Here is a 20,244-nt window from a genome sequence, read left to right as displayed (position 1 = left end):
GGAACAGGCTAGATTAATGGTTATAAATATAATACAAAAAAATTCTATAAGAAATTTCCTTTGTTAACAATCGTGTGTCATTATTAATTTGACTTTTATTATTTTCTAAAAAAAAAAACTTCTAAGTTTTAAGTTAATTACCGTTGCTTAAGAAAGTTTTTAGTTACAAATTTTAAATTTATTACTTATTAGTGTCACCTAACCACTGAACAGCTAGACAGAAAGTTCTCCGAGTCAACTGTAATATTTACTGTTTTTTTAATTAATATACTTTTTACTAAATTTGTTTAGGCACTATGTTTTCTTGCGTTAGTTATTTTTAAATCGTAATAAGAGAAAAAACCGTATTTTATAACCAACATAATATCTACAAAGTATTATCCCTCATAAAATACTATGCTCTAGAAATATCAAGAAGGTTATTCGATCAACAGTTTAGACTTAATGGAAAACAATAAGTCTCCAAAATACCAATTTGTTTTTTTATTCGATGCACAATAAATTTGGATGGTAAGAGTATAGGATAGACATGAAGGACTTTATTAAGAAGCCACCCATTAGCAACACTTCGTTTGATTTTTTTTGTTATTTTCTCATATCTTTTTTTTGTTTTTAATCGAAAAATATCAAAATGAAACGCTTTTTAACACGCGTACGTCACTTTTTCACATGTCTCAATAGATTAGTCAACAAAAATTGCATAACTTATAGGATACGTTAGGAATTTACATAATCGTTAGCGCTATTATCATTTATCTGTATAATAACCAAACTGGGTTAGTATGCATAATACTATACATTTATAGTAACAATAATTTAATTTTAAAAATCACCATAAGCATTGTGTATCCTTCGCCGAATGCATTTTTTTAAAAGCCTGTGGTTTTTTTAAAATTATATTATACCGTATAAGCGCAAGTCTTCGTTACGGATAATTCTACGCGTAGACGTTTCCATAATAACGGTAGGTATTAGTAATTATACGTTTAATTGTGGTTTATGGTAAAAACACATTTAGGAAACGTTGTTGTAGAGTGTTGTTACTATTATACGTGCATAGTTTAACGGCCTCGTAGCAGCACTCAAAGACTCGAAGGGGTGGGGGGGGGGGGTTGATGTCTGCAATGTCATGCCGACGTTTTATCCGCAAAACGGAGCTGGGCGCTGTTTTTGTAATTATAACTGCGAGCCGTTACGCTTATGTAACCGCGTGTCTGGCCTATAGAAGATGTGTTTTATCGGCCAAGCAATTTACATGTTAATGTCCTAATGGTAACGCACCGAGAATGTGTAATGATAATACGCGTCGAGCTTAAGTCGAAACGCCGATTCCGGGGCGGGACTGACGTGTGGTACGCACTTACGCGCGATACCAATAACACAATAATGTAATTACAATACGTTTTAAACCAACGACGATACTGTGTATGGGTATGATTCCCGACCGTCTTCTTGGCCGGGTCTGACGGAGCCGGCAGGGCCGGTGGTCGTGTACAGACGGTGATGTGCGGCGTTTTTAATATTCAACGTACACTGTAAACCGCGAAAATAAGTTCGCCCGCCACAACAACGAGATAACTTCTGCGATAGGAATTAATGGAATTATCAAGTTTGCTATGCGAGCGTTTGTCGCGTCGGGTCGAACTTTGGCGATTATAAATTCCGTACAGGTATTACTCGCACCCCCCACCCCTCCCGCCCCGCCCCTTCTCCTCCTCCCATTCGAGTAAATCTCGTGACACGGAAAAACGCCGTGTAAAGGTGCCGCGCGCGCTTTCTTTTCGCTGACAAGTTAACTTACATTTTCGTCGCCAACTAAAAATTATCCTCGGGACCTTACGGAGAAAAAAAAAAACACCGACCAGCTAAACGGTCGTCGCGCACAGCTTTTCTCCGACAAAACTTTCACGAGTCCGCGTTGCTAAAACCTGCAAAGGAACACGCCTGTGATACGCCTAAATACGAACACGCCGAGACTGATAGAAACCGAGCACAAACGTCGGAGATTACATTTAGAAAATATAAAACTCTCCATGTCGAAATATTATACTCTGATTGTCGATTGAAATTCGATCTAGAGGAAAACGCTGTCGCGTTAAGTGCCTTTTAACCGTTCAATATGGCAATGACAGCCAACGCTGTCGTCTGGAATGGATAGTAATGCGTCTCTGTACGATACGCTATTCTATATTCAATAAAATTCAATCATAAGGTAAAAAATATGATATACCAATGACAACATAGGTTATGTACAATTTTTGTGTGAAGTATATAATATTTAAAAAACATTTATTCCAAAACGGCAAAATAGTGTCACAAAAAATTATTGTCATCCTAAAACCTATTAGGACTACATTCGAAAGGTTCGAGGCGACCAACTTAGGCAGCATCTGGTACGTTTGGAAAAATCATAATATTTCTCTTATAACAATAATTATAATTATTATATTATAACATAATATTGCGTTATACCGTTCAAAGCTACGACAGCAGCAGCTTGGTTTTCGGTTGTTGACACCGAGAGAACAATACATGTGTGATTTCCTTAATAAATTGATAATATGCTTTAACCCGCGAACGGTTTTCTGGGAAAATGTATTCTTCTCACCTTGTTTAATAATATACCAAACTATTGCTATTTATACGACGAACGGTTGTCATTATATTAATAATTCATGGACGTTTGTTTCAGCGACTTATGTACAACTGAACACTATTGTTGACGCTGTATTGTCTCTTTCATTGTAAATATCCGTAAAATATATCTTGTTTTAAAACTATTATCTATTTGTTTGCAGATTCCACGGCGTCCAGGAAGTTTTTACAGGAGTTTTTGCAAGACATACTGCCTCCGATCGAGGGACCTGTGTTTGACAAGGCTGTACCAAACAACGTTACCGGATTGGTGGGCCGCACCGCTTATCTTCACTGTAGAGTGAAGAACTTAGGCAACAGAACCGTAAGCATCATTTTTCTTATAAATTATAATTATATCTTACTAGTGTTCCGATTAAACAGTATAGTGCGTTATTCATTAAATAAGTGTAAATAGTTTCAACCGCTATTTCAATTGCTCAATCAATTTAGTATTTAGTGATAAATCAGTTAGCTAAAACTATAATATTACTCATCACGTTTTAATTAAATGTAATCAAATGAATATTAAACTAAAATTATTTAATCAAAAAACTAACCATGGATTATTTAGTTGTTATTCAATCAGTTTAAATAAATTGGGAAGTATTTCAAGTTTCACGTGCTGTTGTACCATAACAAAAAAATGACCCCTTTTTTTATAGGTATATTTAATATTTAATAAATTAAAAATACACACATTATCTTGATATAATATTATATTATAATTTTTGTTTGTCAATAAATATTTTATTTTAACTTGAGAGCTGTTAATTAGGTTAGTTTTGATTAAAAAGTATCTAAAATTAACTAATTAAGTATTTAAACAATTAAAGTTTTGTTTTCAATTTTTATTTACTGAAATCACTCACGAATAATGATCGACTTTTTATTTTATTTGCCTAAACCCATTAAAAGTAATATTAACTGTCGATTATTGAATTTTACTACCTTCTCAAACGTTAAGAACTTTATTTTTTAATTTTTACAAAACCATTTCTTCGGGGTTTCTAATTACTAAAGGTGTTATATTACCCGTTGAGTACAAATTATAATCGCATATGGCAACGTTATGTTGTTTTATTAAACTGTCTGTTAGCAGAAACATTTTGTTATAATGGAAAATACACTTTATTATTGCAATGACTCGAGATTTTATTGAGAGTTTAAATATATGTGGATGAACTGATCGGTAAGGTTCGGTATTGATGTAATAAAAAACACTAACTAGGTCGATTCATCTTATATTGAAGCCATTATTATTATTGTTATAGAGGTAAGTATTAAAGTTCATTTATAGAACAGCTGTACCGATTTTTTTCCGGACTTGATGCAGTTTTATACCTTATAACATCTGGTACATAGGCTGCCGTGTTAAATGTCTAATAAAAGTCGGCCGATTACTTCTTTATTGTATTTTTTTCTTTATTTACTTAGTCTCTATAAAATTCTAAGCAAAACACTAAATGTACCTGTTGGCTACTTGTAATCAAACAATACGGTTGAATGATATTATACTCTACGTGTAAATTGATTAAAAATGATAGCAAACCAATACATTTTGAGATTTAAATGTACATTTTTTGATAATATTGATTAGGTGGTAAGATTTTAACATTATGTGCTATTTATCATAATTAATAAGGTCACTTCACAAATCACAAAGAAAGTATTTACGCTGTAATTATATTAACTCTGGTGGGTCTTATACCGTTGTTAAAGTCGTCGAATTGAATATTATATAATATTTGCGCCGAGGCGAATAAAATATTTGTTCTCAAATACAGTTTTGATGTTTCATATTTATTTACACTTTACGTCTGGAAGACGATTTTTCAACCGTTTATTGTATCTTGTTTATATTTAGTCTACAATATAATATCAAAGCGACCACAATATTATGGTAAAGGAAGAAATGGGTTGTTTGATCAGTAGAATGCGTTTTTTTTTTTTTTTTTGATAAATGTGTTTAGGGATAAAAGCTTAAACACAATAGCAGAGCGAAAATAGTGATGTATATCAATAATACTATTGGTTATACATTTTTCGTTGTATGGCAACATGGTATTCTACCAACGACAGATTTAATTTTTAGCAATTCAATTCAATGAAATTTAATTTATCTTTTTCGGTTTTTTCCCTTGCTACCTGGACACATGGAACACGTCAAAACAAATGTTGTTATGCTGATACGAATGATGATCAATACAATACGTTGCCCTCGGCTAAACATGTTTATTTATCTTGGTAGACTTTACTTAACTTTTTATGGACCCAAACACTGAACTTACTAAATAAGTTGATACGCGACAATATATTACACTGACTAACGCCATACTAATAACGTTTCAGCTTACTAAAGCATGCGTTCTTAATTTTAGTGGTTTTGACAGATAATAATAATTATTCTTTTTAGTTCGTTAAAAAAAAAACTCACATTCATTAGCCGTCTGCGCGTTTAATAAATTCGTAGTCCTAAATTTCAACCACTGAGCTAATCATGAAATGTTGGCCAAAGCACAACAAACAATTTATCCGGCACCACGTACAATTACTACAAGCGTACGGCACACCATCAGTCTGACGAATTTAATATTATTTATTATAAATGATGCTATTTTTTGGTCATGCGTGTAATTTATGTGCGCCAAAGAGACGATTAGACGCTTGGGTGTGCGAAAATTTACACCCCATGTATTATAAATGACATATTAAGACTATTTATTTTAATAAGCAGACCCTCTCCTCTTCCCTGCGGGACACCCTCACTCTGAGCAGTTTCTATTGTGCGACGGATGAGCATATACGCGAGCTAATGGGATTAGCAACACCGAGCCTGTGGGGAAGAACAGACGGAGAGTATTATAACACTATTATTATTATTCAGCTGATGCAAAATAAGCGCAAGTTGACATACCCGCGAGTATTCGTTTTGCCGTCTTATAATATTCTTTCAGTAAGCACGACGCGACGGTTGATATTTTTTTTCTAAATCTTCAGATTACAGCTGTTAGTAGTAGTTAGTACCTATTGAATTTATATATACATGGCTAATAATCGATACATTTTGGAATTGGAACAAAAAATATCCGCGTTTTGCACCGTGCTTTTGTTGTCTAAAGTAGGCACCCAAGATTTATGCAGAAGCTTTAGTTATATTATCCAGTATGCAGTTTACGAGTACATTGTGAATGTGAAACGAGATCATGTTGGTGTTTGTGCCTCAATTAAAACAGCTTTCGTTCTATTGTAAAGAACCGGCGTGGCATATACGTGGTTTGAAGCTCTTTAATGGCTCTGCGAATAGCACGTCTCACAACAGAGAACAGAATTAATTTTCAATCTTTATGTTCCCATTTATGTTAACCACAATTGTTTTAATCTAGCTTTATACATTACTTGTCTTATGTAAACCAATTCCACAGCGTACAATTATTGTTTACCCGAAATAATAGTATCTTCGGTAGTCTTAAAAATGTACAGTCTTTATTAGTTCATGAAATAATATTAATACTTTAATAAAGTTTTTCTAATCGTATCTCGACTATTAACTGCCTACAATAGATAACTATCATAATATTACCGACTACAGAGAATTAGATAAAAAAAGAAATAGTTTTGAAATGTACTCTCTTTTTTAAATACAAATAGATAGGTAACTCAATTGTTTTAATCCAAAAAAAAGGCTTAAACTAACAAAGGCATGAATAGTGTATACTTAAATTTTAAAGAAATCTAAAAAATAAAATTCATGTGTTGCCTAATATTGATACGCATACATATATATAATATATTATACATAGATTAGACTATAATATATGTACAGAATATTCTTGCAGCTAAATAAATTTGGGTCTGCGATAACTTGACACTGGCTTATTGTAATGTTTGAATTTTCATTCTAAACATATTATATAGGTATTGTTTTCGTTTATTGATTGTTTCTATTACTTTTTGGTATTGTTTTTTAGCTGTATCATCCAGAAAGATTTTTTTTTTAATAAAAATTACATAATACAGATATGACGAGAAAATACATTGGGCAGTTGAATGAATAATGCATAATGTCGTTATGGTTCGGGAACGAAACATCTGTTTAAACTTACAGTGTTACTTTATAAATGGTATTTTCTTGCTCTCGTGCAGTTTCGTTTCCATAACATATTAAATTCCTCGCTTATATAGTGCATTAACTCGTTTTACATAATTTGAAATATCAACTTATTTAAATACGATAAAACATTCGTTGCAGGGGCTTATATTAAATGTCTAAAACAAAACAAAAAAATAGTCAAATTATATTTAGCTGCCTTAGTCATTTTGCAAATAATGAATACTTTAAATATAAAAATCGTTTATTAACTTAAAACTAGCTCAAAACTAATGATGACTAACACGAATAATACATATTAATAATACTACATCAACCCTCAAATACTTATATAATATTTTTTTTTTTTATACATTTAATTTGCTTAACACTGTTGGAAGGCTTTGAATAATTTGTTCGGCAGTTCTGTATTAAGAATACTGCCGACGTTATTAAACAGTTTATTAGGAAAACATTAAATTAAGTCTACGCCATTTGGACAGCGGGATTAAGCTCTGAACAACAAGACAAGTACTTACCTAATCCTTCAACTGACAGTAAAACCTTATCGTAGGCTTTATGATTTGTCGAGTAAAATTATTATACTAGCAGTAACACAGCAAATTCGCATGAATTACAGTCTCGCTCCTACCATTACCAACTATAATATTCTAATACTGGCGGATAAATTTGCATTTTAATCCGGTTTATTATCCATCCGCACTTGGTTTCGCCCTTGTTTGTAATGGCCTAAAAATGTAACTATTATTATTAAGAGGCATCGGCGTATAGAATGCCTAATTCCATGACTAACACTTAACCGTGCATTTACAAAACTATTTAAATTACAAAACCTTCTCGTTCAATTATTATTCTCACTTGGTACTCATTTTAAGTGTAATAATACGACAAAAATAGTTGTATCTCGTATTCACAACACCAATTATATCTACTGTTTGAAATTGTATAGGACCGAGGAGAATTTTAATGTTAAATTTGTATTATTTTAAAAATTAATTATTTTAGTAAAATATTCCCTTTTAGTGAAATCTACAGAGATAATGTCTCATCGAATAAAAATCTTTTATTTTTTTTAACTATCAATACTTTTTCTGCTAATCAATTTCCAAAACCGATTCGATTGATCTGAAAATCATTATGTTGTGTTGTAGTGGGTTTTGTGTGTTTAAAACGAAAATTTTAAATCTGTAGTGCTTGGATTTAAATATATTCGAAAACCATTCATGTGATGAACTTTATTATTTTTCTTTTATATTGCTTTAGCCGCTGTGTGCGTTTTTTTTTTCAAAACGTTCAAACGGCTACCATATTTAAGTGGTGAATGGTTTTTAGTTCTGTTTCCTTGGTTATATAAATATATAATATAAAATTAGTGAGAAATTCACAATTAATATAAACACAAAACCCAATTATGGGTTTCAAGCCACGACAAAAAAAGCGGCATTTAAAATATAATTACAGCGCCTGTATAGTGTTTTTTTAATTATCATTTGATTGCGATATACAGCATTCGCACGTAATTAAAAAAACATTTCCCTCCACTTTTCTAAACGGTCGGTGGCCTAGCGAGACGTGTATACTTTAGAACTTAACGTAAGCGTTCAAATCTCGTTGACTAAAAAAAAATGTTTTAAGAAAATGTAATGGCAAAAAAATCTCAACAATAATCCATTAACCTCGCTTGGTATCATTTTACGGGATCTCTGCGTTTAATAATAATATCTCGTTATTTATCGCGCTAGACCAAATAAATTGTAAACAACATTATGATATGCTCTGAGCCAAGAACACACAGCCTGGGTCACCCATGTCACCAACAATTCCCGTTTTCCATGATCGATACTGCAACTGCGCTGACATGGTCTAATGACTACCGAGAATTCCATCCGCTAACGCTTGTCTACCGAAACGGCCCTAATGTTGATATTTTTGCATAATGATATTTTGGTGGTACACAATAATTATTCCTTCTGACTCCCTTGAACCCCCAAACCAGTGACATTAAGGTCCAACTGCGATACCTATACAAAACAGAACACACAGTGTGTATCTATTACGTTACAAAGGTTCTCGGATCTAAATTGACAAACTCGAGTTACAATCTGTTACAACAATTTTAAAAAAAGATTTAAAGCTCAATTTTTTAGTTAATTGTAGACTTCAGCACCGCAGCTGATCGTTACGTTTGGTGTAAAATTATCAAATCTTTAAAATTGTGTTTAACTTTAAATGTAATTAATCAAATATAAAATTATGAATATTTATTAAATGTAATTATTCAATACTGCTTCTAGTCAATAATTTAAGCAATTTATTTTAAATTTTAAGTATAACAAACCTTACAATTAAGTTTTAAAAATGATAGGGTTCTATAAAATAACAAAAATGTAAATATTTGGGCATTTTATAATATTATTAGTTAAATTAAAAAAATTTATATAATTTATAAAAAAATCTATAAAAGTTCAATTATTATAACTTAAGATATGAGTATATCACTTTGAGTTACCTAATCAATCTGTACCTTATATTTAATTGAATAGGCAAAAATTCTAATTTAATCGTTATTAGCATAGTAATTATTTGAAAATGTTTACACAACTTTAAGTTTTACATAATTTTAAACAGAAAAATACAATGGTAAAATATATGCAATGATAGATGCAATTTATAGTTCATACAGTTATTTTGCATACAAAAAAGGTCATTTAGAATTATTTTTTATACAAAATTGGTTAGCATTTCCTTCAATAGTATGTGCGTTATAACTAAATATTGGTGTAGGTACTGTTTCATATTTAAAGCATTCTTTTATTCGGCGGTGATCTTGACACGGAAGCATATTTTATTTAGGCATCTTTTTTAAAATCATTATAATTTTTAAAAAAATGTTAAATAAAGGTATACATAATATACTATATATAATAATAAAAACTCGAAAAGACTGTTTTAATTGGAAACGTTATGACTAATTAGTCATTTGGCTCATTCATGTCGGTAGGGTAGGCTAACAACTTGCCTTTTCAACAACTTATGGTACTATTTTTCCTCCTTTAACACGAAAAATGTTTTTAATAAGCAAAAAATAATTATTAGTTCATACTACAATATTGTAGTCTGGTAACAAAAATAATATTTAAGAACAAACGAAAAACGTGGAAAGAGTTTTAAAACACTGTTGTTAGTTTCTATTTTATATTGTCAATTTTGAAAAATATAGTTTCTAATAAAAGAAGTAACTCAAGAATAGGTGAGAACTCAATTGAAAATTAAAGGTTTCTTTAGAAAAAGTTTGATATTAGTTATCAACACTCTAAACCTGACGAAGAAAGGTCTACGGAAAAGTGTAATTTTCCTGACCTCCGCTCCACTTTCCTGAAGTTTTTGGTAGGCTAAAGTTCTTGGATTACCACCCCACGACACAAAACTCGGAATGATTTATTGTTTTAATACTTCCAATTATTTTCTTGTCGACCGAGTGGATCTGAAAAGCAATGATGCAAGAAATACATAATGGTTTTTTAAACAACACGTACCGCTTTCATTTTTTCGGGGTTTAAAAATAAAAAAACCATAACATGTGAAAATATTAGTGTCAAATATTCCAAACTATTATAACGTACTTAAAAGTTCGTTCGACAAACAAATATAGTTTTGACAAACTTCTTTTCTTATTTAACTTTTGCCATCAATAACTAGATTTTATCATATAATATAATATGTATAACATTATAATATTGTACATATTATATAGGCATATTATACTCGAATATATATATATATATATATATATATATCTTCTTTATATATAATTTTCTTCTGTGCGTGTGTAAGTATGCAAACTCCTTTTAAACGGCTGGACAGATTTTTATGAAATTTTGTGTGCGCGATTAAGTTAATTCGAGAAAGGTTTAGATTCACAATTTGATTGGATAGAACATGTCATTATCAATAGTATCAATAGTTATCAATACATCTCTAAGGTTTTTCATACCATAAGGATACAGTGATCCGATCAGCTGATTGTGTGTATATTCTAATACACGGACAACGCCGGGTCGGAACAACTTGTATATATATATATATTAAATATAGATGATTTTATACTTCCTAAAAATTATAATTAAAATAATATAATAGAGGTACATAACATATAAAAAAAATTGCCGTTGTTGGTAAAAAAAGTGTATGATCTAAAAATACTTATAGGCATAAAGTATATTTTGAGAAATGAACATTGTTGATTCCAAATTAAAACTTAAATTAACTAACGTAAACTGTGTTAAAATCAAATTTAATGTTATTATGACAATGTGATAATTTATAATATATTTATAATATTAAAAATATTATACTATGAGATATTAATACGGACTATCGTTGAATACAATTGGCCCTATTCAAAAGTCACCCACCTATTTACGAAGGCCACCCTATAAATGCTAATTAAAGTTGTATGTTCGCAATATTCTGTCACGGTATAAATAATTACTCTAAGCTTGGCAATGATTCGAGTTCGAGGGATTATTTATCGCATTGTTCTATCACATTAACGAGGTTCAGCCATATTTCAGCTGTGGTAAAGGTTCCAAAACGTCTATCCGACATACCAGAAATTATTGCTATTTACACTAAATGCACGACATGGCAGTACTATTAGATATACCTACACGTGCAAATCAAATTTTAATGATTGTTTAAATCCAAATGAACGAATATTGTCATAAATAAAATCATTAATAATGGTTTTATTTTATTTAGTCTGAAATCATTAAAAAATTAACATATTTAACGTGAGTAAAATTTAAAGTGATGTGGTGTACGACAATCTTGATTGAAATGTTATGCATAATTGTTGTTTCATATTAAGACAAACTCAGATGAAAAATAAAAATCATCATTCAATTTGCCTGGCCTGGACCATTTCCAAGCCGTCTGCCACCGTTTTTTTGCCAAGAATGTTACCGTTCCAATCATCTGTGAAAATCTGAATTCAATATTCTCTTGTGTTTTTGCATTTAGCTATCGTTCACACCTTGGCTTTCTTCTTGAGTTTTTCATTGTTTGCATCGATATCTTCCTTTGTAGCATTCTATTCTTTCTTTTTGCAAAGATATCAAAAAGTTTTGTTTGGTAGATGAACTAAAATTGATTAACCATGCACATTGTCGTAGCCCGTGTATAGACCGATAACATTCTATTGTACAGAAAAATAATCTGAAACACGATTTGCTTTTTAATAATACAACGCTAAACTTCAATTGACCTAACTAAAATTACACATAAAACTTATAATGAATGTACCACGTTTTCCGAGAATATACGGAGTTCTGAAGATCCACAATCAGTCAGTGCAATCAACTGTCCATTTTGTAACAGGGAATAATGTTTAGCAAAAAAGCTACAATGTAATATCGGGAAAACCGAATCGTCCGTAAATGTTTCAAACAGTTTTGTGAATATCATAAGAACAATAAATTATGGGTGTATCAAGATTAGTGGTTCGAATAAGAAGCGATAGCGATATCTGAAAATAAACCGAGGAAGTGGCTGAGGTATATGGATGACAAATTTGTGTTATGACAGTATGAAGATAATAAACTCAACCGGTTCTTATAACATATTCTAAACAGCACCCACCCGAACATCGTGATTACGATAGAAAAACAGAACAGTTGCAAGTTGCCCTTTTTAGATGTATTGGTTAACAGAAAATACGACGGCAGTTTATAGATAGACATATAAACTTTCAATCACACGATTGTCCAAGACAAACAAATTGGAATTCTGCACACCCTGGCTATGCAGCCGGTACGAAAGACATCTGGTAGAAGAAAAACAACACCTGAAACAAACCCTATGCGCAAACGAATATAGCACATCAGCAGTAGAGACAACGCAATAAAAAGAGCACAAAGAAAACACGATCAACAGATTGTCACTGATAATCAACGCGAAGAAGATGGTCCCAAAAGTACAATAGTCACACCTTATGCTGCACCGAAATCATAAGCAGGTTACAGGGGTTTATGAGATCCAATATTCCTGTGGTCATTGTGCATTGGACATCGTGGTTTGATGAACCAAAATCTTGTGATTTGTGGTACATAACTTACCCATAAAAAGGTAAATATTTCAACGTCCACTTAGTAATACAAATTCGATCAAACGTTCTGTTGCTTGAATAATTCTTGTACTTTTTTTATATTTTCTTTTGTAATTATTTTCTTTTACTGCGTAAATATTATTGTTGTTTGTTAAATTATAATTAGCGACCATAACATAAGCTTGAAAAATTTAAACAATACTAATAGTTTAGCTTCCCTCTAAATTATTTTCTGTTTTGTTTTCTTTTGTTGTACTTAAATACGGTCCAACGTAACTACCTCCCTAATAATAAATTTTAGTTCTACCGCCATTTTATACATATATATAAAAAAATACCACATTATAAGTGAGAAGCTTTTTAATTGATAATGCATTTTTTTGGGTACATCGCACAATATAGCATTCTTTATAGTAAATAGCATATTTTTTATAAATATTACTGAGTATTCAGCTGGGTATAATATAGTTGAAGGATCCAGGGGTAAAACCACTTTACAGCAAAACTTGAAACATAAATTTAAAAAAAATTTCCATGTAAATGTATGAAGGTTCATCCAAAAACTTAAAACAAATTGTATTTATACAATACAAGTTCAGTACAGTACAAGTAAATAACAAGTTTTACAAAATGAAAATACAAAAAAATATAGACTAATTTCTGTAAAGTAATTTTACCTCTGGACCTTTCAAATATAATAATTAGATTAATCATTATAAGACGTTAAGTTTTTTTTTTTAAATAACCTAAATCGTTTTATAAAGGTGACAAACATCCCAGACATATTTTGATCATGATAATAGCTTCTAGATTTTTTTTGGTAAAATGTAAGCAAAATCTTATGGTGATAGAATGCCGTCAATTAGTAATTGGCATGCTTAAGAACTTTCCGGTATTGTTTTAAATTCGGAATTAATATATTTTATAGTACCAATTCAAAGATGATGTCAGACCTCCGAGTAAAACATTTTTTCTTCTAATACCATCAAGTATAAAATACTTGTGGCTCTTAGTATACTACTTGATACATTAATAACTATTGTATACCCGATAATCCAATTTGGTATACTATTTTATAGGACCGACTTTCGCTTAATGAGTGAAATACTGCGAATTAATTCACGTCTGTTCAACAGTGGTTAAGAAATTCGAATGAATTAAATTAGAATAAAATATTATACGCGGTTATCATACGACAGGAGCTCCTCCTCCTACGAAATGTCAGTATTTATCCGCTCTTAGTTACTACTTGAATACAATAAAATAAAGTAGCAATTTATAAGATACAAATACAAATCATTTGGTTAAACATTTTTTTTAAATATAGCAATTGCTTTTTACCGTTCATTTCGCAAAAATCTTTATAACACAAGACAACAGTACAGGGTGTTCCACAAAGATTAGAAAGATTCCACAAAGAAATAAAATAACTTTTGTTCTAGTGAATATTTTTAAGATTTTTGTTTTAAATTAATTTATACTTATTTGCGCTATAAGCACCACACTTTTTATCACACTTAACTATTTTACTTTCTTAAAAAATGTTTCTATTTTTTTTGTTACATTTTTTTTTTTTAATTCAATTTAGCCATTTTATTTAGAATAATTTGCTCAAAACAATGACTGATCGATAACCATATTTTGATAATTATTATTTAAGTTACTAAGGATTAAAAGGGTAGAATGGGAGGTGGAGTGCGGTAGAGTAACGTGTGCAGATAAAAATAGCTCTACGCGCTTACTCTACCGCACTCCACCTCCCATCCTACCCTTTAACCTTTAGTAACTTAAAAAGTAATTATCCAAATCTGGTTATCGACCAGTCAAATTTTTTAGCAAATTATTCTTAGTAAAATAGTCATCTTGAAATTTTTTGAAAAAAATAGAAACATTATTTAAAAAAGTAAATAAGTTAAATGCAATAAAAAACATGGTACTTATAGCGCAAATGAGTATAAATTAATTTTAAAAAAAATATTGAAAGTATTTATTAGAACAAAAGTTATTTCATCTGTCGAATCATTGTGAAACACACTGTATATCATACATACTTTTTAGTTTGTTTTGTTCAAGTGTACGAGATAAACCTTTCTACTCTTAAGGAATTACGTTATCGAGAGGATTTTCTTAAAACGAAGTTGGTTTGTTTGGTCGGTAGTTTTTTTTTTATAAGGTTAAAACTTTTTTTTTTGGTGAAAAGTACCTCCGGAAGTAGCATAGGTTTCGCTCCTAAGTCTTAACTCAGAGAAGGTAAAAATAAATCAGTGTCTTTGGAGAAGCCTTTTTGGTTATTTTTCTATCCGCTACTTTTGATCCGGATAATAGGCAAATTTCACAAACAGCCTATCAAGCCGGCCAGAACCCTTTTGAGAGCTAAACTTAACGCGTAGCGTTTCCACCCAGTGGCCGACTTTTATGGTACATCCCGATACAAAAAGCTATGAACTATATACATAATTTTGGGCGTGTAAATCTATACGGGTTTTTTTAAAAAATATATATGTACTTTGGGTCTTAAATCCACTTCGAGCCCAATGTGTATTCAATAATGTTTTAAATATTTAAGGGCTTTCAATTTCACGGCTGATGTTTTATGCACACAACGCAATGCATAAAAGGTTTGTTTAAAATCGCGTGTCTATAAAAAACAATGTAGAACGTAGCAAAGTAAATTTATAACCAGAACTATAAATTTAAAACACAAAGTGCAAGTGTCAATGAGCAGTTATTGTTTTAAAATACTATTTGCCAAGTTTGTGCAAGCGATTGTCTCGAGATTAACACGTGGAGAAAACTTCTACTGTGTAATATTATGTTTATTGCAAAACCCTACATCGACTTAAGTATTATGACCAAGACAAATCTTACGATCTGTAGTTACTGCATTCGTCTCACGTGCACGGGTTAAGCTTCGATACAATAACGACCCGGTCACGTTTGCAAAATATATATTATACATTCTCAATGACATTAATTTGGCCGCGTCTATGATACTAAAGGCTAGGTGAACACCACAGTAATAATAATAATTGAAGCCATTAGAACTAAAAGGGTAGAAGTGACCATTTTTTTCTTTCAAAAACGAGTCTTCGCTTATACGTTATTTTTTCAATGAAACTAGTAATTTAAAAACTTTCTTCAATTGGAAACTCGCTCTGTATTTTGCTCTCGTAAAAATCACATGTATTTGTCTCGGTCATACTCAAGCGGGCATGACCGAATATACGCCTATTAATTAGGTAATTAATCCAATAACGACAATAGGGACATTATAATATTATACTGTTGACGGTGACCACGCCTACTTGCGGAAGCTAAACCGTTGTTCGCCGCTTAACGACGCTCTCGGCCGCCGACTTGGAGGTTGCCGACCGTTGAATATTCATTCGAGGTTCTCTAAAGGCATGTTAGGGGGCGGGAAAGGTGTGCAAAGCTCTAATTAAAACCGTTATGATTATATGAGCTACTTAATGCGCCTGTATTAATAGCGTAGCGTTGTACCGCCGGCTGTAAAAACAAATACAAACGATTTATGGGCGCCAAACGACTTACGGAAGTCAGACCTATGGTAGTCGTTCATCGAAAAACGCACAGTTGCTGCTGCTGATGAAATTACTATTGTTTTGACGACGCCAAACTCAAGTTTCTTAAACTGCCGCCAACTCCGCTTGTTTGCTATATTTATACACACATAATAATTTATAGTGTCGTCACACAAGCCCGTGGACAATAAATTTTAAAGTATCGAATTTTTGTGGGGCGACTTCGAAGAGCCACGAATAACACAAAGTTGACGCAGACACCGCGAACCAACGTACCGATGTAATATATAATATGTATGTATACATTTGTATTTCCTCGAATCGAAGTTCAAACCGGTAAGTCGAAAACTTTATACGCGAACGCAACCGCGAATTATATCCGATTGCTTTTCCATGAATCTAAAAAATCCCTAGTCCGTAATGGACGAGTACGAGATTCGTTTATACAGCATGTATTTGTACACTTGTAGGTTTATATTGAATAATATTTATATTGCTATAATTCTGGTTTACCTTAGCTAGGTTAACTGCGAAAAACATAATATCTTTGTCCAATTATCAACACGAATTTAACGATGTAAATACCTATTTTGTCTAAAGTTTAACGACAAAAATTAACAACTGAAGCCGTAGTGCTATTGTTATAAATTTAATTATTTTTAAAACAAAACTGTTTTTTTTTTAATTATTTTTTAATGAGTGGATAAAACAAAAAAAGAATTTGTATTGTATTGTTTTTGTTATAAAAACCATTGTTAAAGCAAAAGCGTATTAAATATAAATATATCTATGTTTTATGGCATAACCGTAAACGTTTTTTTTTTGTCATACTTTGCAGGTACCTGCGTAAGTTTACTTCGACAAAATCTCTTTGAGCGCATTAGTTCATTAGTTTCTTTAGTATATATGCTCACATTTTACTAACCGCTTACGGCATTTCAAGATTTTTTTATTTTATCCCGAACTTTTTAATTAAGCTTTTAAACCGGAAGGCGGAAACCCAATCGCTCATTAACATTGATAAATATACAAAGTATTTTTTATTCTAAGAATTATTTTACCCCTCGCTATGAGTAGAAATCTTCTTAAATATTTCAATGCGATGTACTTCTGGGGAAGTACTTGAAAGGAGTGATGAGAAATATTCAAACACCAATAGGTATTCGAAATATTCAAACAGTTTAAATCATTTATTTAAAAAACTACTTTATTCCTAATTTTTACCTTTGACGTTAAACTAAAAAGTTATATATTTTTAAATGTTGTGTATTAGCTTTTAGGTATACATTTTACAGCCTTTCGAATACTCGTATATTTAAAAATTAAGTATTCTAACTTAAAAGGTCAGCTTGGAAATAAACAAATGTTTATGTGTATTTTAATTTGTTTAAATAAATTAACCATAAAAAAAATTAACGGTACAATCATATAATTATTTTGATGTTAAAATATAATCTTTTAAAATTACTAAATAAAAGTTAATAATTTTCTAAAAGTAACATTATTTTGATTGTTTTTATTGTACTTGTTCCGTTTCATGCTACTATAGTACAAGTCTAAATTATAAGTTATACCTAATAATGTTGAAAAATAATGTATTTTAAATGGCTTTGAACGAATGCGGTTAATCATTTATTATTTTATTTAAGCTTAAGTAGAAAATATCATTGGTACATTTATCTCTGCACGAGTTATAGCTAGACAGTTCAGAAGTATAATACATCTTGCTTACCTAAAATGAAACGACCACTTCACATGATATATAATATTATTTTATTGTTGGACATCGACATATATTGTGGAAACTTAACACTTATCGCATGTAATTGATAATATAAGACATGTTGAATGTGTGTTAGTGCATCCAAAAACAATAATGTTATAGCAATCACGTTGGAGTATAAATTAAAGCTGTGAGATGCATTACATGGTTGGATTTGGAATATTGATGAGTCATGAGAATGTTATTAAGGCCTCAAAACTACAGTGACCATTCAATCCTAACAAAACGTTTTAACACTATTAAGAGTGGCGCCGTTCACCTCAATCAGTATGGTTTTAGGGTACCGGGAACATGTCTAAAGTTTAATTACCAAATGATAAAATTCTCGAATATAATTAATTACAAAGATAGCAAGTCAGCACTCCTCTACGAGCCCCCGTTTCCAGTGTTATTGTTAGTATTTATTATAACTGAGTTTAATATAATTTATAAATCAATGATAATACAATTATTGGCTACTTATCATTATAAAGTGGTACACTTGTTTAATACACATTTTTCTACATAAAACGTTTTAATTAATATTCTAACCGACATAGTTAAAAGGTTCATTATAATAATTACAAAACAAAGGCCATAGAAAATTATGAAGTATCCGGGTAAAACCCCTGGTGAGGCCACTCAGTATGCGATCCCGAATAGTTCAACCGAGTTTAATGCCTTCAGTTTTATACCAATCCCTTAGTATACCCTTAGTTTAAACCTTAGTTAATATAAATCATTAAAATCCGTTTGATGAGTTACTAATAATGAATACTAGTCAAGTGTTAATAAACCTAAATCTTTTTTTGTCTTACAGCAAAACATAGTACGATGAGTAAAAATTATATAATTACTACTAAACATGGCGTGAGAGGTGGAGGTGTCCGTTAACACCACTTCAAATAAACCACAAATCTTGAAACTAATTTTCGTTAAAATAACTTAAATATTTACTATAAAATGACATTTTTAATCTAGCTATAGTTTTAATTTTCTACGTATAAATATGATAAGATAGTAAAAATATTAGCGCTATAGTTTTGCAAATTTAATGTACGACTACTAAAACGTTCATAATTATATGTAACTTACAATTTTAATAAATACTATACTGATCTTCATTATTCATTACTTCAATATTCTAATTTTTCTTTAGAAAGTTAACCACTAAATAAAAAAATACTACTTACTCGCTACTCATTTTTACCGAAACACCCTATAAATATTTTTTTCTTTTGAGACATTTTCTGTGACTGCAAAGTCTGTATGTATTTTGTTTAGCTTATTTCAAGTGCCGTTTTGCTTTATCATTACACAAATTCAAGACCTTCTTAGCTGCTCTAAAATGTTAGTTTTTTCATACTTTAATGTGTTACTTAAGTTAAAAGTTAGATGGTGTGTACAACTTTCACTAGTGGTATTTAAATTTAATTTAGTGTAGTTGAAAAGACTATTTTATTTTTACTTTGTTTTTAAGTATGTGTACTCTGAAGTTATCTAATTATGAGTTTAATGCACTAACATCAACTATTACAGACTTAATCTAGCGAACGTAATCGTTTCTGAATTAAATGTTATCAGTGATTTAGATTAAAATAGAATAGGAACATTTTGTGTTTTGTTGTTCTAGTATTTTGTCACAATGGGCTCATTTTTCATTTCAGTTCAGTTACATAATTGATTTTGTCTAAGTGTTTATCCTTTTAAAAAAAAAGGTACGCGTTAGGTATACACGAGCTCGAAGGATCATCTGCACGAGTTTGTTCTTGATGAAACAACCTTCGACAACCCGACTTGAATAATACATATCCAATCGAAAATACAAATCTATACGAGTGCGGCCTGTAAACGATTTTAAATATTTATAAATAATTATTTGAAATTTACATTTTCAAACAACGAGAAATTACGAATATCCAACGAGGTGTTCTTTAAAATAACACTGATAAATTTTTGATATTATTAGAACCCTGAATGTAATACCGTAGATCGTTTACGGCATTTGTTTTGGAAACAAAAACTTTCAGCATTTCTGTTCGCTTTAAGTTTCAAACCACTTAGATATTATGCTACGCAATCCACTCGG

The 20,244-nt window shown here is 30.9% G+C and overlaps 1 protein-coding gene across 3 annotated transcripts in view; it reads left to right on the top strand.

The window, feature by feature from the left end:
• The window catches only part of LOC126847069 (zwei Ig domain protein zig-8-like), a 131,521-nt gene that overhangs the window by 99,556 nt on the left and 11,721 nt on the right, over window positions 1-20,244 (top strand). For all 3 annotated transcript variants that reach the window (XM_050587294.1, XM_050587215.1, XM_050587135.1), the window contains exon 4: window positions 2,799-2,959. In XM_050587294.1, coding sequence (XP_050443251.1) covers window positions 2,799-2,959 — 161 coding nt within the window. The remainder of the gene's footprint in view (window positions 1-2,798; window positions 2,960-20,244) is intronic.

The sequence above is a fragment of the Adelges cooleyi genome, unplaced genomic scaffold, assembly GCF_023614345.1.
Source record: "Adelges cooleyi isolate 19-005CV unplaced genomic scaffold, UGA_ACOO_1.1 ACOO_flye_CR_arks_rails_tigmint_CR_PRNA_1, whole genome shotgun sequence".
Classification (NCBI taxonomy): Eukaryota; Metazoa; Arthropoda; class Insecta; order Hemiptera; family Adelgidae; genus Adelges; species Adelges cooleyi.
This window is presented reverse-complemented; position numbering and strand designations above follow the sequence as displayed.